Source organism: Heteronotia binoei, chromosome 1, assembly GCF_032191835.1.
Source record: "Heteronotia binoei isolate CCM8104 ecotype False Entrance Well chromosome 1, APGP_CSIRO_Hbin_v1, whole genome shotgun sequence".
Taxonomy (NCBI): domain Eukaryota; kingdom Metazoa; phylum Chordata; class Lepidosauria; order Squamata; family Gekkonidae; genus Heteronotia; species Heteronotia binoei.
Window position 1 is genome coordinate 245,826,715 of NC_083223.1, and position 16,734 is coordinate 245,843,448.

At 44.3% G+C, this 16,734-nt stretch overlaps 1 protein-coding gene across 1 annotated transcript in view; it reads right to left on the reverse strand.

The window, feature by feature from the left end:
* The window catches only part of CIB4 (calcium and integrin binding family member 4), a 38,611-nt gene extending 23,459 nt beyond the window's left edge, over positions 1-15,152 (reverse strand). The window contains exons 1-3 of the mRNA XM_060248911.1: positions 15,099-15,152; positions 9,946-9,980; positions 8,413-8,509 (exon numbers count right to left, since the gene is read on the reverse strand). Of these exons, the coding sequence (XP_060104894.1) occupies positions 8,413-8,509; positions 9,946-9,980; positions 15,099-15,152 (186 nt within the window). The remainder of the gene's footprint in view (positions 1-8,412; positions 8,510-9,945; positions 9,981-15,098) is intronic.
* Between the last annotated feature and the right edge of the window lie 1,582 nt (positions 15,153-16,734).

The following is a 16,734-nucleotide window of genomic DNA, read 5'->3' on the forward strand; positions in this document are numbered from 1 at the left end:
CCATCAGCTTGCTTGGTATTTTGTCACTAACTGGCAGTGACTGCCAAGGCTTCCCACAGAGAAAAGTCTTTCTCACCATTTTGGATTCTGTAACTAGAGAAGCTAAGGACTGAACCTGGGACCTACATGCCAAATGAAGGTCATGTCCAGCATGGTCTCTTACCACTGAAGCGAAGACCCAACTAAATGTGGGATGTTCTTCTCTCCACCAAATGTACCACAGAGCCATGTGAGACTGTAGCACAGGCCAGATTGTGAGCTTGTGAAGTGCTGAGAAAGGCCTGAAGCAGTCTTGCCTTGAGCAGGAGCTGTCCAGCGTCAGAAAGTGGTTTCCTAAGGCCCAGAACTTGGCAAAGAATGGGCTTTTCAGGACCTGGGAGAACTCCCAGAGAAAGCAGGTGTTGGTATAACAGAGCCCAGCGGGGCTCCTAACAAGAGGTGTTGTTGGCCTACTTGTGTTCAAAGAACGTCCCTCAGGTAAGAGCATAAAAGGAATTTAAAGGGGGAGAACTCCGGTTTGGAGCCATACCCTCTGGCATCACTTAACAGCATCACTATTGGTTGGGTTTAAGAATGGAATAAAGGGGATGTAGTAGAGCTATAGGTCCTCCATCTGCACCAGAGGAGTTTCAGCCCCTTGTTTCAGGGGCACAGACTGATCTGAAGTCCTCTTGGTTGGCATAATGGTCTCTCACACATGGACACATGAAGCTGCCTTGTACTCAATCAGTCTTATCTATCCAGTCTGGCAGAGACTCTCTGGAATTTCAAACAGAGGTTTTTCACATTAGCTATTACCTTATCCTTTCTACTGGGGATTGGAAGTGGGACCTTCTGCTGCCAAGCTCTACCACTGAGCCATGACCCCTCAGAATGTACCTCAAGGGAGGCTTTGGGAATGGAGGATTCTTACTGATACAATTTGTAAGGGGCTTAAATTCTCTGTCTTAGAGTCATTTCCCAAGAATCTGAGAACTACAACATGGTTTAAAAGTGACCATAAGAGCCGGTCAGCAGGCACAAGACACTATGAGGTAATTTAAGAGGTGACTCCCTCCTCCCCCACAACGTTTGAAGAACCGAAAACAAATGTATGTTTTTGCTCAGGATCACATCAAAGGCTTCGCCGGTTGCTGTTTTTTCTTCCATGCTCTTGAACAGTGAAGCAGCATTTTACAGATGACTTTTTAATAAAACCCAAAAGCCGGTTATCTATTTGTGTTTGTTGACACGGCTCGTGAATGTCAAGAGGCTAGGCTGAAAATAGCTGGCTTCTGCAACACAGGCTAATTAGGAAGGGAGCTTGCCGTACAAGAGCATAGAACATGCTTTGCAAACGTGTCCTGCAAGGGAAATGGCAGCCCATCTGCCTCAATGAGGAGGAGGCAGTTTTGCCACTGAGTTCTAGAGAGCAGTTAAAAAGTAATAGTGCAGGCCTATGCAGACTTTTTTTTTTTGCTGTCAAGTCACAGCTGACCTATGACGACCCCCTGGGTCTTTCAAGGCAAGAAGTGTTCAGGGGTGGTTTGCCTCTGCATTGTGACTCCGGTATTCCTTCATGGTCTCCCATCCAAATATAAACAAGGGCTGATCCTGCTTAGCTTCTGAGATCTGACAAGACTGGGCTAGCTAGCCTGGGCTATCCAGGTCAGAGCATTGTAGCTTACACATACATGAACACATGAAGCTGCCTTCTACTGAATCAAACCCTCAAGTCCATCAAAGTCAGTATTGTCTACTACGACTGGCAGTGGCTCTCCAGGGTCTCAAGCTGAAGTTTTTCACACCTACTTGCCTGGATCCCTTTTAGTTGGAGAGGACAGGGATTGAACCTGGGACCTTCTGCTTACCAAGCAGATGCTCTACCACTGAGCCACCATCCCTCCCCTGAACTCCACTGAACTCTAGACTGGAGCCAGTTTTTTTGGGGGGGGGGTTGGGGGGGGTTAGCAGGAACTCCTTTGGATATTAGGCCACACACCCCTGATGTAGCCAATCCTCCAAGAGTTTTCAGGGCTCTTCTTACAGGGCCTACTGTAAGCTCTTGGAGAACTGGCAACATCAGGGGTGTGTGGCCTAATATCCAAAGGAGTTCCTGCTACAAAAAGAGCCTTTACTGGAGCAATTATGCATTGAGTTGCAACATAAGTTTGCTACAGGGCTGTCATTTTAAATCCAGGCTTTCATCTGACTCAGTTTTTTTTTTCTTAAAAGATCTAGCAGCCATCTTGGTGTTATTAATGAATCAATAAGTAATTTGAATAAATTTAGGAGAGGAGGAAATGCCAGCTTTGTTTCATATCCTTTACATCTGGGAATATCAAATTTCCTAATATACCCATGAAACTGCCTTATACCAAATCAGACCCTTGATCCTTGATTTCAGTGGATTTAGACTAGATCCATCAAGGTAAGTCTTGGCAACTCAGACTGGCAGCAGCTGTCCAGGCATTTAATATTAAATCAATTTCATAAATATCCATTATTATGAAAGGGAAAGACACTGTCTAGCATTTTAACCCTTAAGAACATAAGAAGAGGGCTGCTGGATCAGATCAGTTCATTTAGACGATTTCTATGCTGCCTCTTCAGCATAGATTCCTGCTCAAGGCAGCTTACAATTAAAAAAAACCCATAATATTAACACGCAAGCCATTGAAACAAGTCGTTGGCCAAAAGCAGCATAGAAACTATCCATAAAACAGAAGCAGACCATTTAAAAGCAGATAAGATAAAACATCAAATTAAAATCCTGGGTAAAAATATGGTGGGGGAGTTCCCTGTGGCATCTAAAAGAATGTAAAGTAGTTGGCAGGTGACCCTCAGGGGGAGGCATTGCAGAGGCAAAGTGCCACCACAGAAAATGCCCTGTCTCTAGTTGCTGCCCGCCTTACCTCTGAAGGCTGAGGCAAAGACAGCAGGGCCTGAGAAGCAGATCTGAACGGGCAGGCTGGATAGAATGGGGTTTTGATGGACTGTGCCACCAGTCTGTACAGCACATGCAGCTCTTTTCTGCCATTTTTCTGAGCGTGCAACACCAGCATGCATCTTTCAACACCACCCAAACAGTTTTTGTAGATGAGGAACATAAGAATATAAGAGCAGCCAAGCCATATCAGACCGATGGTTAGGGTTGTCAAACATGCAACCTGTGGGCCAAATCAGGCGCCCGGAGGGCTCCTATCAGGCCCACAAGCAACTCACTGTCGTCTGCTTCCTTCTCTCTCTCTTGCTTTGCCAGGCTTGCTCAATCACTCGGGAGCTACAGAACGAAGCCTCTATTTTCTCCATTGGTTGACTAGCACATGTAGCAACTTATATAGAAAAGCTCACAATGCCCAGTCATTTCATATTTTCCTCTGGGTCTTAGGTTCAAAGCATTGTCAGGGAGAGAGAGAGAGAGAGACCTTCTCTTCACTCAGAAGCCTGTCCTCCTTTTCTTTGTGTTTGGTATTCCCCCCCACACACACACACCTGTATTATAAGCCACTTTAGTACCTCATGAGACAGAAAAGTGGATTATAAATAATTGTATAAATAAAAGAAGTGGGTCCTCATCTGATGCCCAGGTAGCCTTAAGGTATTCATTTAACCATCAGAAAAGAAGAACTCATTTATATTGATGTGGTACAGCACCACATAATGGTTTTAAAATTGTAGCTGTATTTTATTGGTTTTTAAATTGTAAATATAAATGCTGTTAGCCACCCTGAGTCCGCTTGCGGAGAGTGTGGAATAGAAATTTAAGGTAAATAAATAAAATTAAATAAATAAATGATGGTATCTTAGGCCCTAATAGTTTAGGACTTAAAGGTCAAATCAAGCACTTGGAATTGGGCCCAGAAATGAATTAGCAGTCAGTGAAGGCTATTTTAGTTCACTGATTTTGCTATAAAAGGGATCAGAAGGAGATCAAAAAAGACAATGTTAAAGCTGTCCTTTCTGTCTATTTGTGGTGTTTATTCAGTTACATGTTTCCTTATACTTTGTCCAATGTCACTAAACAATGCGTCTATGCGAGTTTGCTGTGGAGATGTGAGAAATTCCACCAAAGCACCCAAACAGACTGTGGGATGAAACCGTGTCTCATTTGAAATCATTGGCTCAACTTTCACTGGGGTGGGGAGGGGGAGGAAATGTCACCTTGTATTAGCAAAGCACACTGCTGAATGAGTTCCCCTTTTGTCACTCCGGAATCCTTTAAGCCAAGCTGCTTCCTGACCCTATGCCTGCTGAATTTCTAAATAAGGATCATTTGAATGTTTTTGGCCACCGCTAAGAGAGGATGCTGTCAAAGAGAGAAATGATCGTGCACTAGGGTGTTGAACACCAGCCTGGATGATTAATTTCCCCCTGCAAAGGCGGCCTTGCGAACAATGCAAAACTGGATTCGGAACGGGATTTTCAACACTTGTGCCACTGGGGCAATAGCACCTTGTCAGATTGAACCTCCCTCCCTCCAAGATATGCTACCAGAATGCCAACAGTACTGGATGGAAAGTGTGGGATTTGGGAGGGGTATGTGAAATGGGAAACGAGTCAATTTAATCTTCCACTTTAGCTGCAAGGTAGTAGATGATGCTGGTAACTAAAAAGATAAAAAGAATTGTTCAAAAGATCAGCTTAAAAAAAGCAACAATCTAAAGCAAGGGGCACATGAGCAAACAACATTGTCTTATATTGATTCAGACCATTGGTCATTAAGGTCAGTATTGTCTACTCAGACTGACAGAAGCTCTCTTGGGTCTCAGACTGAAGCTTCTCACAGCACCTACTAGTCATGGTGGAAAGTGCTGTCAAGTCACGGCCAATTTATGGCAACCTGCAAGGTTTTCAAGTCAAGAGACATTCAGAGGTGGTTTGTCATTGCCTGGCCCAATCCTAGACCTCCTTGGTGGTCTTCTATATAAGTACTGACCAACTCTGACCCTGCTTAACTTCTGAGATCTGATGAGACTAGGCTAGTCTGAGCTACCCAGGTCAAGGCCACATCACCTTCTACCTCATATTTTTAACTGGGTATGCCATGGATTCAATAAAATTGCTCAGCAGTCGGGTTAGAATGGATAATAGGAAGTACTTCTTCACCCAAAGGGTGATTAACATATGGAATTCACTGCCACAGGAGGTGACAGCAGCTACAAGCATAGGCAGCTTCAAGAGGGGATTGGATAAGCATATGAAACAGAGGTCCATCAGTGGCTATTAGCCACAGCTTATCGCTGGAGCTCTCTGTCTGGGGCAGTAATGCTCTGTATTCTTGGTGCTTGAGGGGGCAACAGTGGGAGGGCTTCAAGTGTCCTGGCCTCTCTGATGGACCTCCTGGTGGCACCTGTTTGTTTGGGGGGGGGGGGTTGCCACTGTGTGACACAGAGTGTTGGACTGGATGGGCCATTGGCCTGATCCAACATGGCTTCTCTTATGTTCTTATAGATTGAACTTGGGACTTCTTAATTGCCAAGCCGATGCTCTATCACTGAGTCATGCTCCCCTCACCAAATGATTGGTCTGATCAAGGTGTTGTTCATCACTATCCCCTCCAATCAGGTCTCAGGAGAAGAGAATACCAGGAATATAGAAGAGACTCCCCAAGAATCTTCATATTTAAAGGGAAGTAGACTTCATTTTGGATAAATCTGTGAGGCTTGGTCAAACCAGAGCTAAATGCTAGTATGTAAAGACATAACAATAAAAGAGAGGTCTGTGAACATGGATGTGTTTCCCTCACCATCACACTAAGCAAGGGAGAGCAACGTAGCCATCCTCACTACAGCCTGACACCACATAAACCTTGTTCATCTGCATTCCCTGACCCTCAAAAGAGAGTTTTTGGAATATGTGAGTACTGTTGGGGAAAGGATGGGTGGGGTAAGGGTTCTGCCACACAAGTTTTTCCCTGCTTGCACCACCAGAGGATCCAACCTAGTAATTAAAAAGAATTGCAGATTTATACCCTGCCCTTCTCCCTGAATCAGAGACTCAGAGCGGCTTACAATCTCCTGTGTCTTCCCCTCCCACAACAGATACCCTGTGAGGTGGATGGGGCTGAGAGAGCTCTCCCAGAAGCTGCCCTTTCAAAGTCAACTCCTGAGATAGCTATAGCTAACCCAAGGTCATTCCAGCAGGTGCAAGTGGAGGAGTGGGGAATCAAACCCAGTTCTCCCAGATAAGAGTCCGCACACTTAACCACTACACCAAACTGGCTCTCCACTTAACAATGCTGAAACCAACAAAAGGCCTTAAAAGGCATCAGCAGGATCAGAAAAGTAACAATTGGTTAAACCAAAATTAACAGCAGATTTTAGAACAAGTAGCAGAGCATTTTAAAACAGATCTGTGCAGCCCATCCATACACAAGAGCAAACACCAGGGAACAAAAGGTAAGCATGAACCTGGCCCTGAGAACTTGAGATCCTCAGCATCGTGGACATTCCCCAGTCAAGTGGGGCTGCTTCTCTGGCCAAGCCCCCACCCCCAATAGCTTCTGGGATGGCACTATGGGAGAGCGTGGATGCACCCCAGGGCCTCAGCTCCCTCCCAGCCATCAGCTGCTCATCACATCCAGAAGAAGAAGAAGAAGATATTGGATTTATATCCCGCCCTCCACTCCGAAGAGTCTCAGAGCAGCTCACAATCTCCTTTACCTTCCTCCCCCACAACAGACACCCTGTGAGGTGGGTGGGGCTGGAGAGGGCTCTCACAGCAGCTGCCCTTTCAAGGACAACCTCTGCCAGAGCTACGGCTGACCCAAGGCCATGCTAGCAGGTGTGAGTGGAGGAGCGGGGAATCAAACCTCGTTCTCCCAGATAAGCGTCCGCACACTTAACCACTACACCAAACTGGCTCCACACTTAACCACTACACCAAACATCCAGGAGGGGATTGGTTTGGTGCATCTTGTTTGGATTCATCTTGTTTGGGGGATTTGTTACTTTTCTGTGGGGCACGTAAGGCAGAGATGTTCCACCAGGCATTCAGTTAAGGCCAGCGACAGTACAGCATATAGTCTGGCACTCTCACAGCCTCCTATCTCTGCAAGCCCCACCCCCTGGGAGGTTTTTGAAATCTGACATCTTCTTGTCATCCTGGAATGGATTGAATTATTGATGTATGCATTTGTAAGTTATGGTAGGGTTTTAATTTTCAGTTATTTAGTCTATGTTCCTTTCTGTTGTAAGCTGCCCTGAGCCCTGCTTGCAGGGAAGGGGAACCTAAAAATTTAAATTAAAAAAATAAATAAAATGAGAACCAGCATAGTGTACTGTTTGGAGAGTTGGGCTTGGCTCTGAGAGACCCAGCTTCAAATCCCCACTCTGACATCACATCTTGCCAGTCCCCCATTCTCATCCCAACCTATTTCCAGGGCTTTTTTTGTAGCAGGAACTCCTTTGCATATTAGGCCACACCCCGATGATGTAGCCAATACTCCAAGAGCTTGCAGGGCTCTTCCTACAAGGCCTACTGTAAGCTCTAGGATTGGTTACATCGGAGGTGTATGGCTTAATATGCAAAGGAGTTCCTGCTACAAAAAAAGCCCTACTTCACAGGATTGTTGGGAGGTGAAAATAAAGGAGAGGAGAACAATGTAAGTAATTGGATCCCCATTGAACTGGCCCTGTAATGGAGACCCCATGGCAGAGGAGACCCTTCCCCTGTGACTCCCACACCTCCTGCAGCAGATGGAGGAATACCCATCTCCTCAAGTCCCTGTTGACAGCTTGATTAAAGGGCTGGGGAAAGACAATTAAGAAGGTGCTTTCTACCAGTCCCTGGAGGCATTTTTAAATGGGTCGAATCTCACGGTCTCCTCCCCTCCCCGCTCCTGACCCTGCACAGGATGTAGTGGCTTGTTTTGATTGTTGCCGAACACCGCCCCTTGCCCTGCTCTACGCAAATACCCTTAATTAAATGTGTAAAAAATGTAAACATGCTTGCCGTAATCTAAATTGACAGCGTAGCTAAATATATTTATTTCTGGGCTTTTTAATTAAACCCTCCAGTACTTGACTTTTTCAGTGTGCCTGGCACATGCTCACTCTGCCATCTCCCCTGGATTTTCTACACAGCAGGTCAATATTCACCATTGACAGCAACTGCTTCAGCCTCCTCTGCAGGGCAGGGATGAGCCTTCCCTTTAGTGTCAATGAAGGCTCACTTGTGAGAAATGGTTGTGGGATATCCTGAGGGAAGTGAAAGTATATCTTCTGATGCTGCAGAAAAGTGTCTAATCTCATGTGGGCCGAAAATGAGCATCCCACACTTTATGCATAGTACCTGTACCTGTAATCTACTGTATGCAAAACAAAACAGGGCCACAGCCCTTCCCCTCTAGCATTGTTCCTGAATTGCTCACCACACCAGCAAACAGAGAGGTATCATGTTGTCATTTTACTGGCAGGTTTCCAGACTTACCTTTAACTGTGGCCAGGTGCACACTTTCTCCACTGTGAGTTTCTCTTGTCTATAATCCTTTCCTTGGGGACATGAATTACGGAAAGCTTCATGGATGCTGTGAAGAGGGGTGGGGGGATGGCAGGTTGTCAACTGGGTTGTTTTTCCAAAGCTATTAAGCCTGCTTCTAATGCAAGACTGTTTTCCCTCTGTTTAACCATTTTCATGTTTTAAATTGGTGCATGGGGTCTCAGAGACAAGCCTTAATCCATTACAGGTAAGTGTACTACCCCATTGTTCAGAGATGGTACAAGAGAAGTTAGGTTTCATACTACTTTGGGGAGTTTTGAAGAGCAGATTAATGTCATTGTGCCAGGCTAAACCCTGAAACTGGCTTGTTAGGAAGTAGCAAGTGAATCCTAGCAAATCCACCAGATTTTACTCTGAATATATAAATGTATGCATCTGTATCTTACTCTTGTAACACGGAGTCTAGGCAATGTTTAAGTGGAAGTCCTTTGAGTTCTATGGAGGAAAAAAGGATAAAAATGGAGAAGGTGGTCCTTAAGGGAACTTCACTGTTTTATGAGATCCAGTACAAGTGCTGAAAAACCAACTTGGACAAAATTATTCCATCAGTTCTGACAACACTCAAAAGAAGCTTGAATAGCCCTGAATAGCTGTAGCCAGCAGGGCTTATTTGCATATTAGGCCACACATCCCTGACATTACCATTGTTTCAAACTGGACCTTTTTTTGTATAAAAAGCCCAGCAGGAACTCACTTGCATATTAGACCACACCCCCTGACACCAAGCCAGCCAGAACTGTGTTCCTGTGCATTCCTGCTCAAAAAGAGCCCTGGCTGTAGCCCATCAGATACTAAGCTAACCAGGAGACCACCAAGGAAGGTCAGGCTTGCTATGCCAGAGAAGGCAATGGCAAACCTCTGCTTATCTCCAGCCTGGAACGACAGCATACAACAGCCATGACTTTGGAAAACAGCCTTATGAATGAACACATGAAGCTGCCTAAGGCTGAGTCAGCCCATTGGTCTATCGAGGACAGTACTGCCTACTCTGGGTAGCTGTGGTTCTTCAGGGTCTGAGGCAGAGAGGTCTTCCCCAACACTGCTAGCTTGTTCTTTTTTAATTAGAGATGCCAGGGACTGAACCTGGGACCTTCTATATGGGAAGTGCATGATATACCATCGAACACCAGCCACTACCTACATGCTCTTTCCTGTACAGTCACCAAAGTATTTTCCATGGCCTTTCCCCCCCAATATCAACAGCCTGCTATCATTCACACACTCCTCTGAGCTCCCTTTCCTCCCCAAATGCCACCCTCTATATGCACCACATCCAAACTGAAGTAGGCAACCCTCTGTGTGGAAGTCATCCCCAAGCAGCTCTACTTTGCTCCCTGCTGCTTCCACCACAGAGGCAGCTTCTCCCCTCCTCTTGGAGAAAGAGCTTACATGACATGGGAAGTGCTGGTGCATAAAGACAAGGGCCTGAGGCTGAGGGGAATTAGAAATGAGAGGTGGACTTACCGTAGGATTTCCTCCTTGCTGAGAAATGTTAGCACCTGTATGAATGAAAGACACATTTATTTATTTACTTACTTATGTTATTTACAGTATGCCTTTCTCACTGAGGCTGAGGGCAAATTACACAATGTAGATCAATGCAATCAACAGGATGGAACATCCAATAAGCAATATAATAGGAATAGGCAGGACATCTTTTTGTAGCACGATCTCCTTTGCAATTTAAGCCACACACCCCTGATGTAGCCAATCCTCCAAGGGTTCACAGTACGTCCTGGAATAAAAGTCTTGTAAGCTTTTGGAGTCTTGGCTACATCAGGAGGGGGTGGCCTAATATGCAAAGGATTTCCTGCTACAAAAAAAGCCCTGAACATAAGAACATAAGAGAAGCCATGTTGGATCAGGCCAATGGCCCATCCAGTCCAACACTCTGTGTCACACAGTGGCCAAAAAATTTACACACACACACACACACACACATATATATATACATACACACACATATATATTCCCACTGTGGCTAATAGCCACTGATGGACCTCTGCTCCATATTTTTATCTAACCCCCTCTTGAAGCTGGCTATGGTTGCCGCCACCACCACCTCCTGTGGCAGTGAATTCCACATGTTAATCACCCTTTGGGTGAAGAAGTACCTCCTTTTATCTGTTCTAACCTGACTGCTCAGCAATTTCATTGAATGCCCACAAGTTCTTGTATTCTGAGAAAGGAAAAAAAGTACTCCTTTCTCTACCTTCTCCATCCCATGCATAATCTTGTAAACCTCTATCATGTCACCCAGCAGTCAATGTTTCTCCAAGCTAAAGAACCCCAAGCGTTTTAACCTTCATAGGGAAACTGTTCCAAACCTTTAATCATTCTAGTTGCCCTTTTCTGGACTTTCTCCAATGCTATGATATCCTTTCTGAGGTGCAGTGACCAGAATTGCACACAGTATTCCAAATGAGACCGCACCATCGATTTATACAGGGGCACTATGAAACTGGTTGATTTGTTTTCAATTTCCTTCCTAATAATTCCCAGCATGGTGTTGGCCTTTATTATTGCAATCGCACACTGTCTTGACATTTTCAGTGAGTTTTCTACCGCGACCCCAAGATCTCTCTCTTGGTCAGTCTCTGCCAGTTCACACCCCATCAACTTGTATTTGTAGCTGGGATTCTTGGCCCCAATGTGCATTACTTTGCACTTGGCCACATTGAACCTCATCTGCCACGTTGACGCCCACTCACTCAGCCTCAACAGCTCCCTTTGGAGTGCCTCACAATCCTCTCTGGTTCTCACCACCCTGAACAATTTAGTGTCATCTGCAAACTTGGCCACTTCACTGCTTACTCCCAACTCCAAATCATTTATGAACAATTTAAAGAGCATGGGACCCAGTACTGAGCCCTGCGGCACTCCACTGCTTACTGTCCTCCACTGCAAAGACTGCCCATTTATACTCACTCTCTGTTTCCTATTAATTAGCCAGGTTTTGATCCACAAGAGGACTTGTCCTTTTACTCCGTGACTCTCGAGCTTACTAAGGAGCCTTTGATGAGGAACTTTATCAAAAGCTTTCTGGAAGTCAAGGTAAACAATAGTTATTGGGTCCCCTTTGTCCACATGTTTGTTCACCCCCTCAAAGAAATGTAAGAGGTTAGTGAGGCAAGATCTTCCCTTACAGAACCCATGCTGAGTCTTCCTCAATAACTTGTTTTCATCAATGTGCCTACTCATTCTGTCCTTGATAATGGTTTCTACCAACTTTCCCGATATTGAAGTCAGACTGACTGGCCTGTAGTTTCCCGGATCTCTTCTGGAACCCTTTTTAAAGATGGGGGTGACATTTGCTACCTTCCAGTCCTCAGGAACAGAGGCAGATTTCAATGAAAAATTACAGATTTTTGTCAGAAGATCCACAAGTTCAACTTTGAGTTCTTTCAGAACTCTTGGATGCCATCTGGACCTGTTGACTTGTTAGTTTTTAATTCGTCTATCACTTGTAGGACCTCCTCTCTTGTCGCCTCAATCTGACACAGGTCTTTCAACACCCCTTCCAATATAAGTGGTTCTGGAGCAGGCAAACACTTCTCATCTTCCATAGTGAAGACAGAGGCAAAAAAAATGCATTCAGCTTCTCAGCCATTTCCCAATCCTCCTTCAGTAATCCTTTGACCCCTTGGTCATTCAAGGGCCCCACTGCCTCCCTGGCTGGTTTCCTGCTTCTAATATATTTGAAGAAATTTTTATTGTTAGTCTTTATGTTTTTTGCAATATGCTCCGCATAGTTCCTTTTTGCCTGCCTCATCACAGTCTTGCATTTGATTTGCCACTGCCTATGTTCCCATTTAATAACCTCACTTGGACTAGCTTTCCACCACTTAAAGGAGTCCTTCTTACCTTTTACAGCTTCCATTACTTTGTTTGTTAACCATGCAGGCCTTCTCTTATACCTGTTTGTGCCTTTCCTAACTTGTGGTATATATTTTATCTGAGCTTCCAGGATTGTAGTTTTAAATAGCCTCCAAGCTTCCCCAAGGGCTTTGACTGTGTTTATCTTTCCTTTCAGTTTCCTCTTCACATGCCTCCTCATCTCACAGAATTTACCCCTTTTAAAGTTAAATGTGGTCGTGCTGGTCTTTTGGGGCAACTCTCTATTTATACAAATGGTGAAATCAATAACGTTATGGTCACTGCTCCCAAGTGGTGCTATCACTTTTACATCTCTCATCAAGTCTTGGGCATTACTTAGGACCAAATCCAGGATCGCCCCATCCCTGGTGGGTTCAGAGACCATCTGCTCCATAGAACAGTCATTGAGAGCATCTAGAAACTCAGTCTCTTTCTCTCGACCAGAACACATATTGACCCAATCAATCTGCGGGTAGTTAAAATCACCTATGACGACACAGTTTTTACATCTAGCCACCATCTTTAAGCCTTCCATCATATTATAGTCATTCTCTATCTTTTGATTTGGTGGGCGATAACAAACTCCCATAGTTAAATTTCCTTTTGGGCCCTCTATTTCAACCCAAAGCATTTCTAGAAGGGAATCTAATTCTTTGACCTCAGTCTTACTGGACCGTATGCCCTCTCTGACATACAGAGCCACCCCACCTCCAACCCTTCCCTCCCTATTCTTCCGATATAACTTATATCCAGGAATCACCGTTTCCCACTGATTCTCCTCATTCCACCAACTTTCTGAAATTCCCACAATGTCTATGTTTTCTCCCAACACTAAACATTCCAACTCACCAATTTTACTTTGAACACTCCTAGCATTTGTGAACAAACATCTATAATTTCCCAGGCAAGTTAGGCCCGCAACCTTCCTCCTGTCGCCTCGAGACTCTGGCAGGCAGTCCATTCTGTTTGTCCCATCTCAGTGGACAACTCCGATCCATTACCCGGTAGAAAGGTAACAGCTAACCCTTTATCTCTTTGAGATCCTCCCGAACCAGAAACATTTCATCTCCTGTCGACTTTCCCCCAATTCCCCTGGGAATAGGATTGTGGAAATCTGACACAAAACCAGCTGGCATTCCATCACAAATTGCTAGGTGTGTAAAAGGACTAGTGGCATCTTTGTGGTAATGGTGACTAGGCTGAAGCGTTACTGAATAAGCATTGTTAAAGAAATTGGAAATATTTGGAGTAGATTCCCCCCCCCCTCCATTGCTGCATCAGATTTGAACAGTGGTGGCATCTAGGCCAATTTTAATAGAAAATCCCCTGGCATAATGACATGAGGATATTTTTTTTATTCCAATGCATTTGGTTAATTCAGAATGACAAAGAAAATACATTAAAGGTTTCCTTCTAATCATGAATGCAGATGGCTTTTTTGTTATTAAACTGTGCATCATCTGGAATTTATTTTAGTTCCTGACCAAGCAAAATACTTTGAGGTCTTCATAATGCACAGACTGACTTAAATAATAAAGAAGAAGAGGAGGAGGAGGGAATGGATCTATTCCCTGCCCTTCACTTGGAGTCTGAGTGGCTAACAATCTCCTTTCCCTTCCTCTCCCCACAGCAGATACCCTGTGAGTAACATGGGGCCGAGACAGCTCTTTGAGAACTGCTCCTGAGAGAATAGCTGTAAGAGAATTTATAACTGATTCAAGGTCACACCAGCAGTTGCATGTGTTTATTTCAATTTCAATTTAAATCTCTTTGAGATATCTCTTCAATTTATATATGTGGAGGAGTGGGGAATCAAACCTGGTTCTTCTAGATTAGAGTCTGTGCACTTAATCCACAACACCAGACTGGCTCTCTTTAATCAATGAATGAGCCAATGAATGAATTTAAAGGCTAGCATTAATTAGCTAGCATTTGGAAGCCACCTTGTTTGGCCATAAGGAAAAATTGAGGCAAATTTAGAGACTTTTCCTTGGAAAAGACATCTGGAGGATTTGGGGTGTGGGACTTTAAAAGAAGTGTGATTATATTCATGAAATTTTCCAGTGGGGTCTTTACAGTTTTTGACTGATTTAAAACATTTCTACCCCACCTTTCCAATAGCTCAGATTTATGCATATCTCTAGTTAAAACTGAAGGGGGGGGGGAATCAGTTGATCCAAAATTACTCCTACACACCTCCTTCAGGTTGTCAGGAAGATTAAGACAAGCATCCATTTTCTTGTTGCCATGGAGATGGCAGCCATCCTCCATGGCAGGATCCCCAGTGGCCTGGAAGTGTACCCTCCATTTGGGCTAAGAGGCACCTATGCTTTAGCCTAGACTGTTAATTTCAGCCTTAAGTGTGCTACCCCATTGTTCAGAGATGGCACAAGAGAAGTTAGGTTTCAAACTACTTTGGGGAGAGATAAAAAGATCTTACTAAGAAGCCAAGGCCTTCAAGGAGATACTATGGCTCAGCAGTAGGACCTGTGTTTTATGTGTAGAAAGTCTTGTGTTCAGTCTCCAGCATTCCCAGTGCATGTAGGAAAACCTTTTCCTGCCTGAAACCCTGAAGAGCTGCTGGTGGTCAAAGCAGGAGAGGTGGGCCAAAGATATGGCTCTGTCTATGACAGCTTCCTATGTACATGATTATAAGGACTACACATAATACCTGTCTGCAAGGAGAAGTGATGTCAAATGGGTAGGAGTGCAAAATGGGTAGGGTCTGGTTGTCTACTGACCTGGTATTCTTCAAGCTCCTCTTTCTTAATGGTCTGACTTGAGCAGTGGCCCATTTTCTTGCCTGGAATTTCAACGGCCAGAAGAAGAATGGAACAAAATCACTGGTAACCCATGGCAACAAGATAACACAGCTCCATTCTAGGCACAATCCAGGTTTCATAGGCCCTGAATGACTTCTCTTCTGAAAATTCCCATAAGCCCCTTTTGCCTTGTAACAGGGACACATTCACAAGAAGCAGAAAGTGTGCAGCTGAGTGTGGAAATGTTTGTGTTACTATTTTCACTGTCTGATGAATCCACTGAGGTAAGAAGTTACCTTGCATCCTCAGTTTCACACCTGAAAAAAGCAGAGACCTACAAGTAAGCAAAACAGCAAGAGTTGCTAACATTCAGGTGGTAGCTGGAGATCTTCTGTAATTACAGCAGGTTCCCAGATGTCATAGATCCATTCCCCTGGAGAAAACTGCTGCTTTGGAGCATGGACTCTACAACACTATGGACCTGTTGAAGTCCCTCCCTTCCCCAAACACCACCCTTCCAGACTCCACCCCCAAAATCTTCAGATATTTTCCAACCCAGAACTGGCAACCCTAAAATAACTTGTTGAATATCATAACTCTGCATGCAAGAAGATCTGGGAGGGAAAGGATTAAGAGGATATTCTCACTGGGGTACACTGGGCAGTTGCCCTGCCTCTTATTGGTTAGATGTTGAACCTCTTTGGTCCTTGATTGCCTTCTGTTTCATCTTAGATGAGATCTCTCTTCTCTCTCTTTCCTGGGTATGGAGCTCTTAGAAAATTAACCTTTTTTGAAGTTAATCTGCTCACACCAAGTTAAATGTCCCAACATGAATATGCCATGTAAGATGTGCTTCTGTTTTTGCAAGTAAAACTACTTCTTCTTGTTACCATTGGAGTCAGATCATCTTTGTAATTTTTCCCTTGACTGGAAAATGCGAAGGATCGGGGATACTGCGTAAAGCTTCTGTACTCCAAGTCATTTGGAGTACAGGAAGAGTAGTTTGGACACCCAGCCGTTGTTTATTGATGGTGTTATGGTAGAACAGGTGACAGAATGGAAGTTTCTGGGAATTACCATGAAACAGGATCTAACATGGGGGGCAAATACTTTAGCTCTAGAGAAAAAGGCCCAGCAACGACTATACTACTTAAGACTCTTAAGATCACTACAACTGTCAGGGAGTCTGCTGGTTGCCTTTTATCGTAGTTCCATTGAGAGCATTTTATCTTATTGCCTCTGCGCATGGTTTGGGAGCTGCACGGAAGCAGAGAGAAGGGTGCTCCAAAGAGTGACGAGAAGAGCACAAAAGATTTGTGGATGTTCTCTCCCCTCATTGGTGGATCTGTATAATATGGCATGTAAAAGGAAGATACAAATGATCCTAAGGGACCATACACATCTGGGCCATTTGCTTTTTGAGATCTTACCGTCAGGTAGACGATATAGAGTGTTGAAGGCTAGGACAAACAGATTTAAGGACAGTTTCTATCCAAGTGCTGTGGTTAGGTTAAATGCAGGGTTATGAAGGATTATCTGTTTTAGATGTATTTAATGGTTTAAATGGTTTTAATGGTTTTATGAATGTTTAATGGTTTTATGAATGTTTATTTAA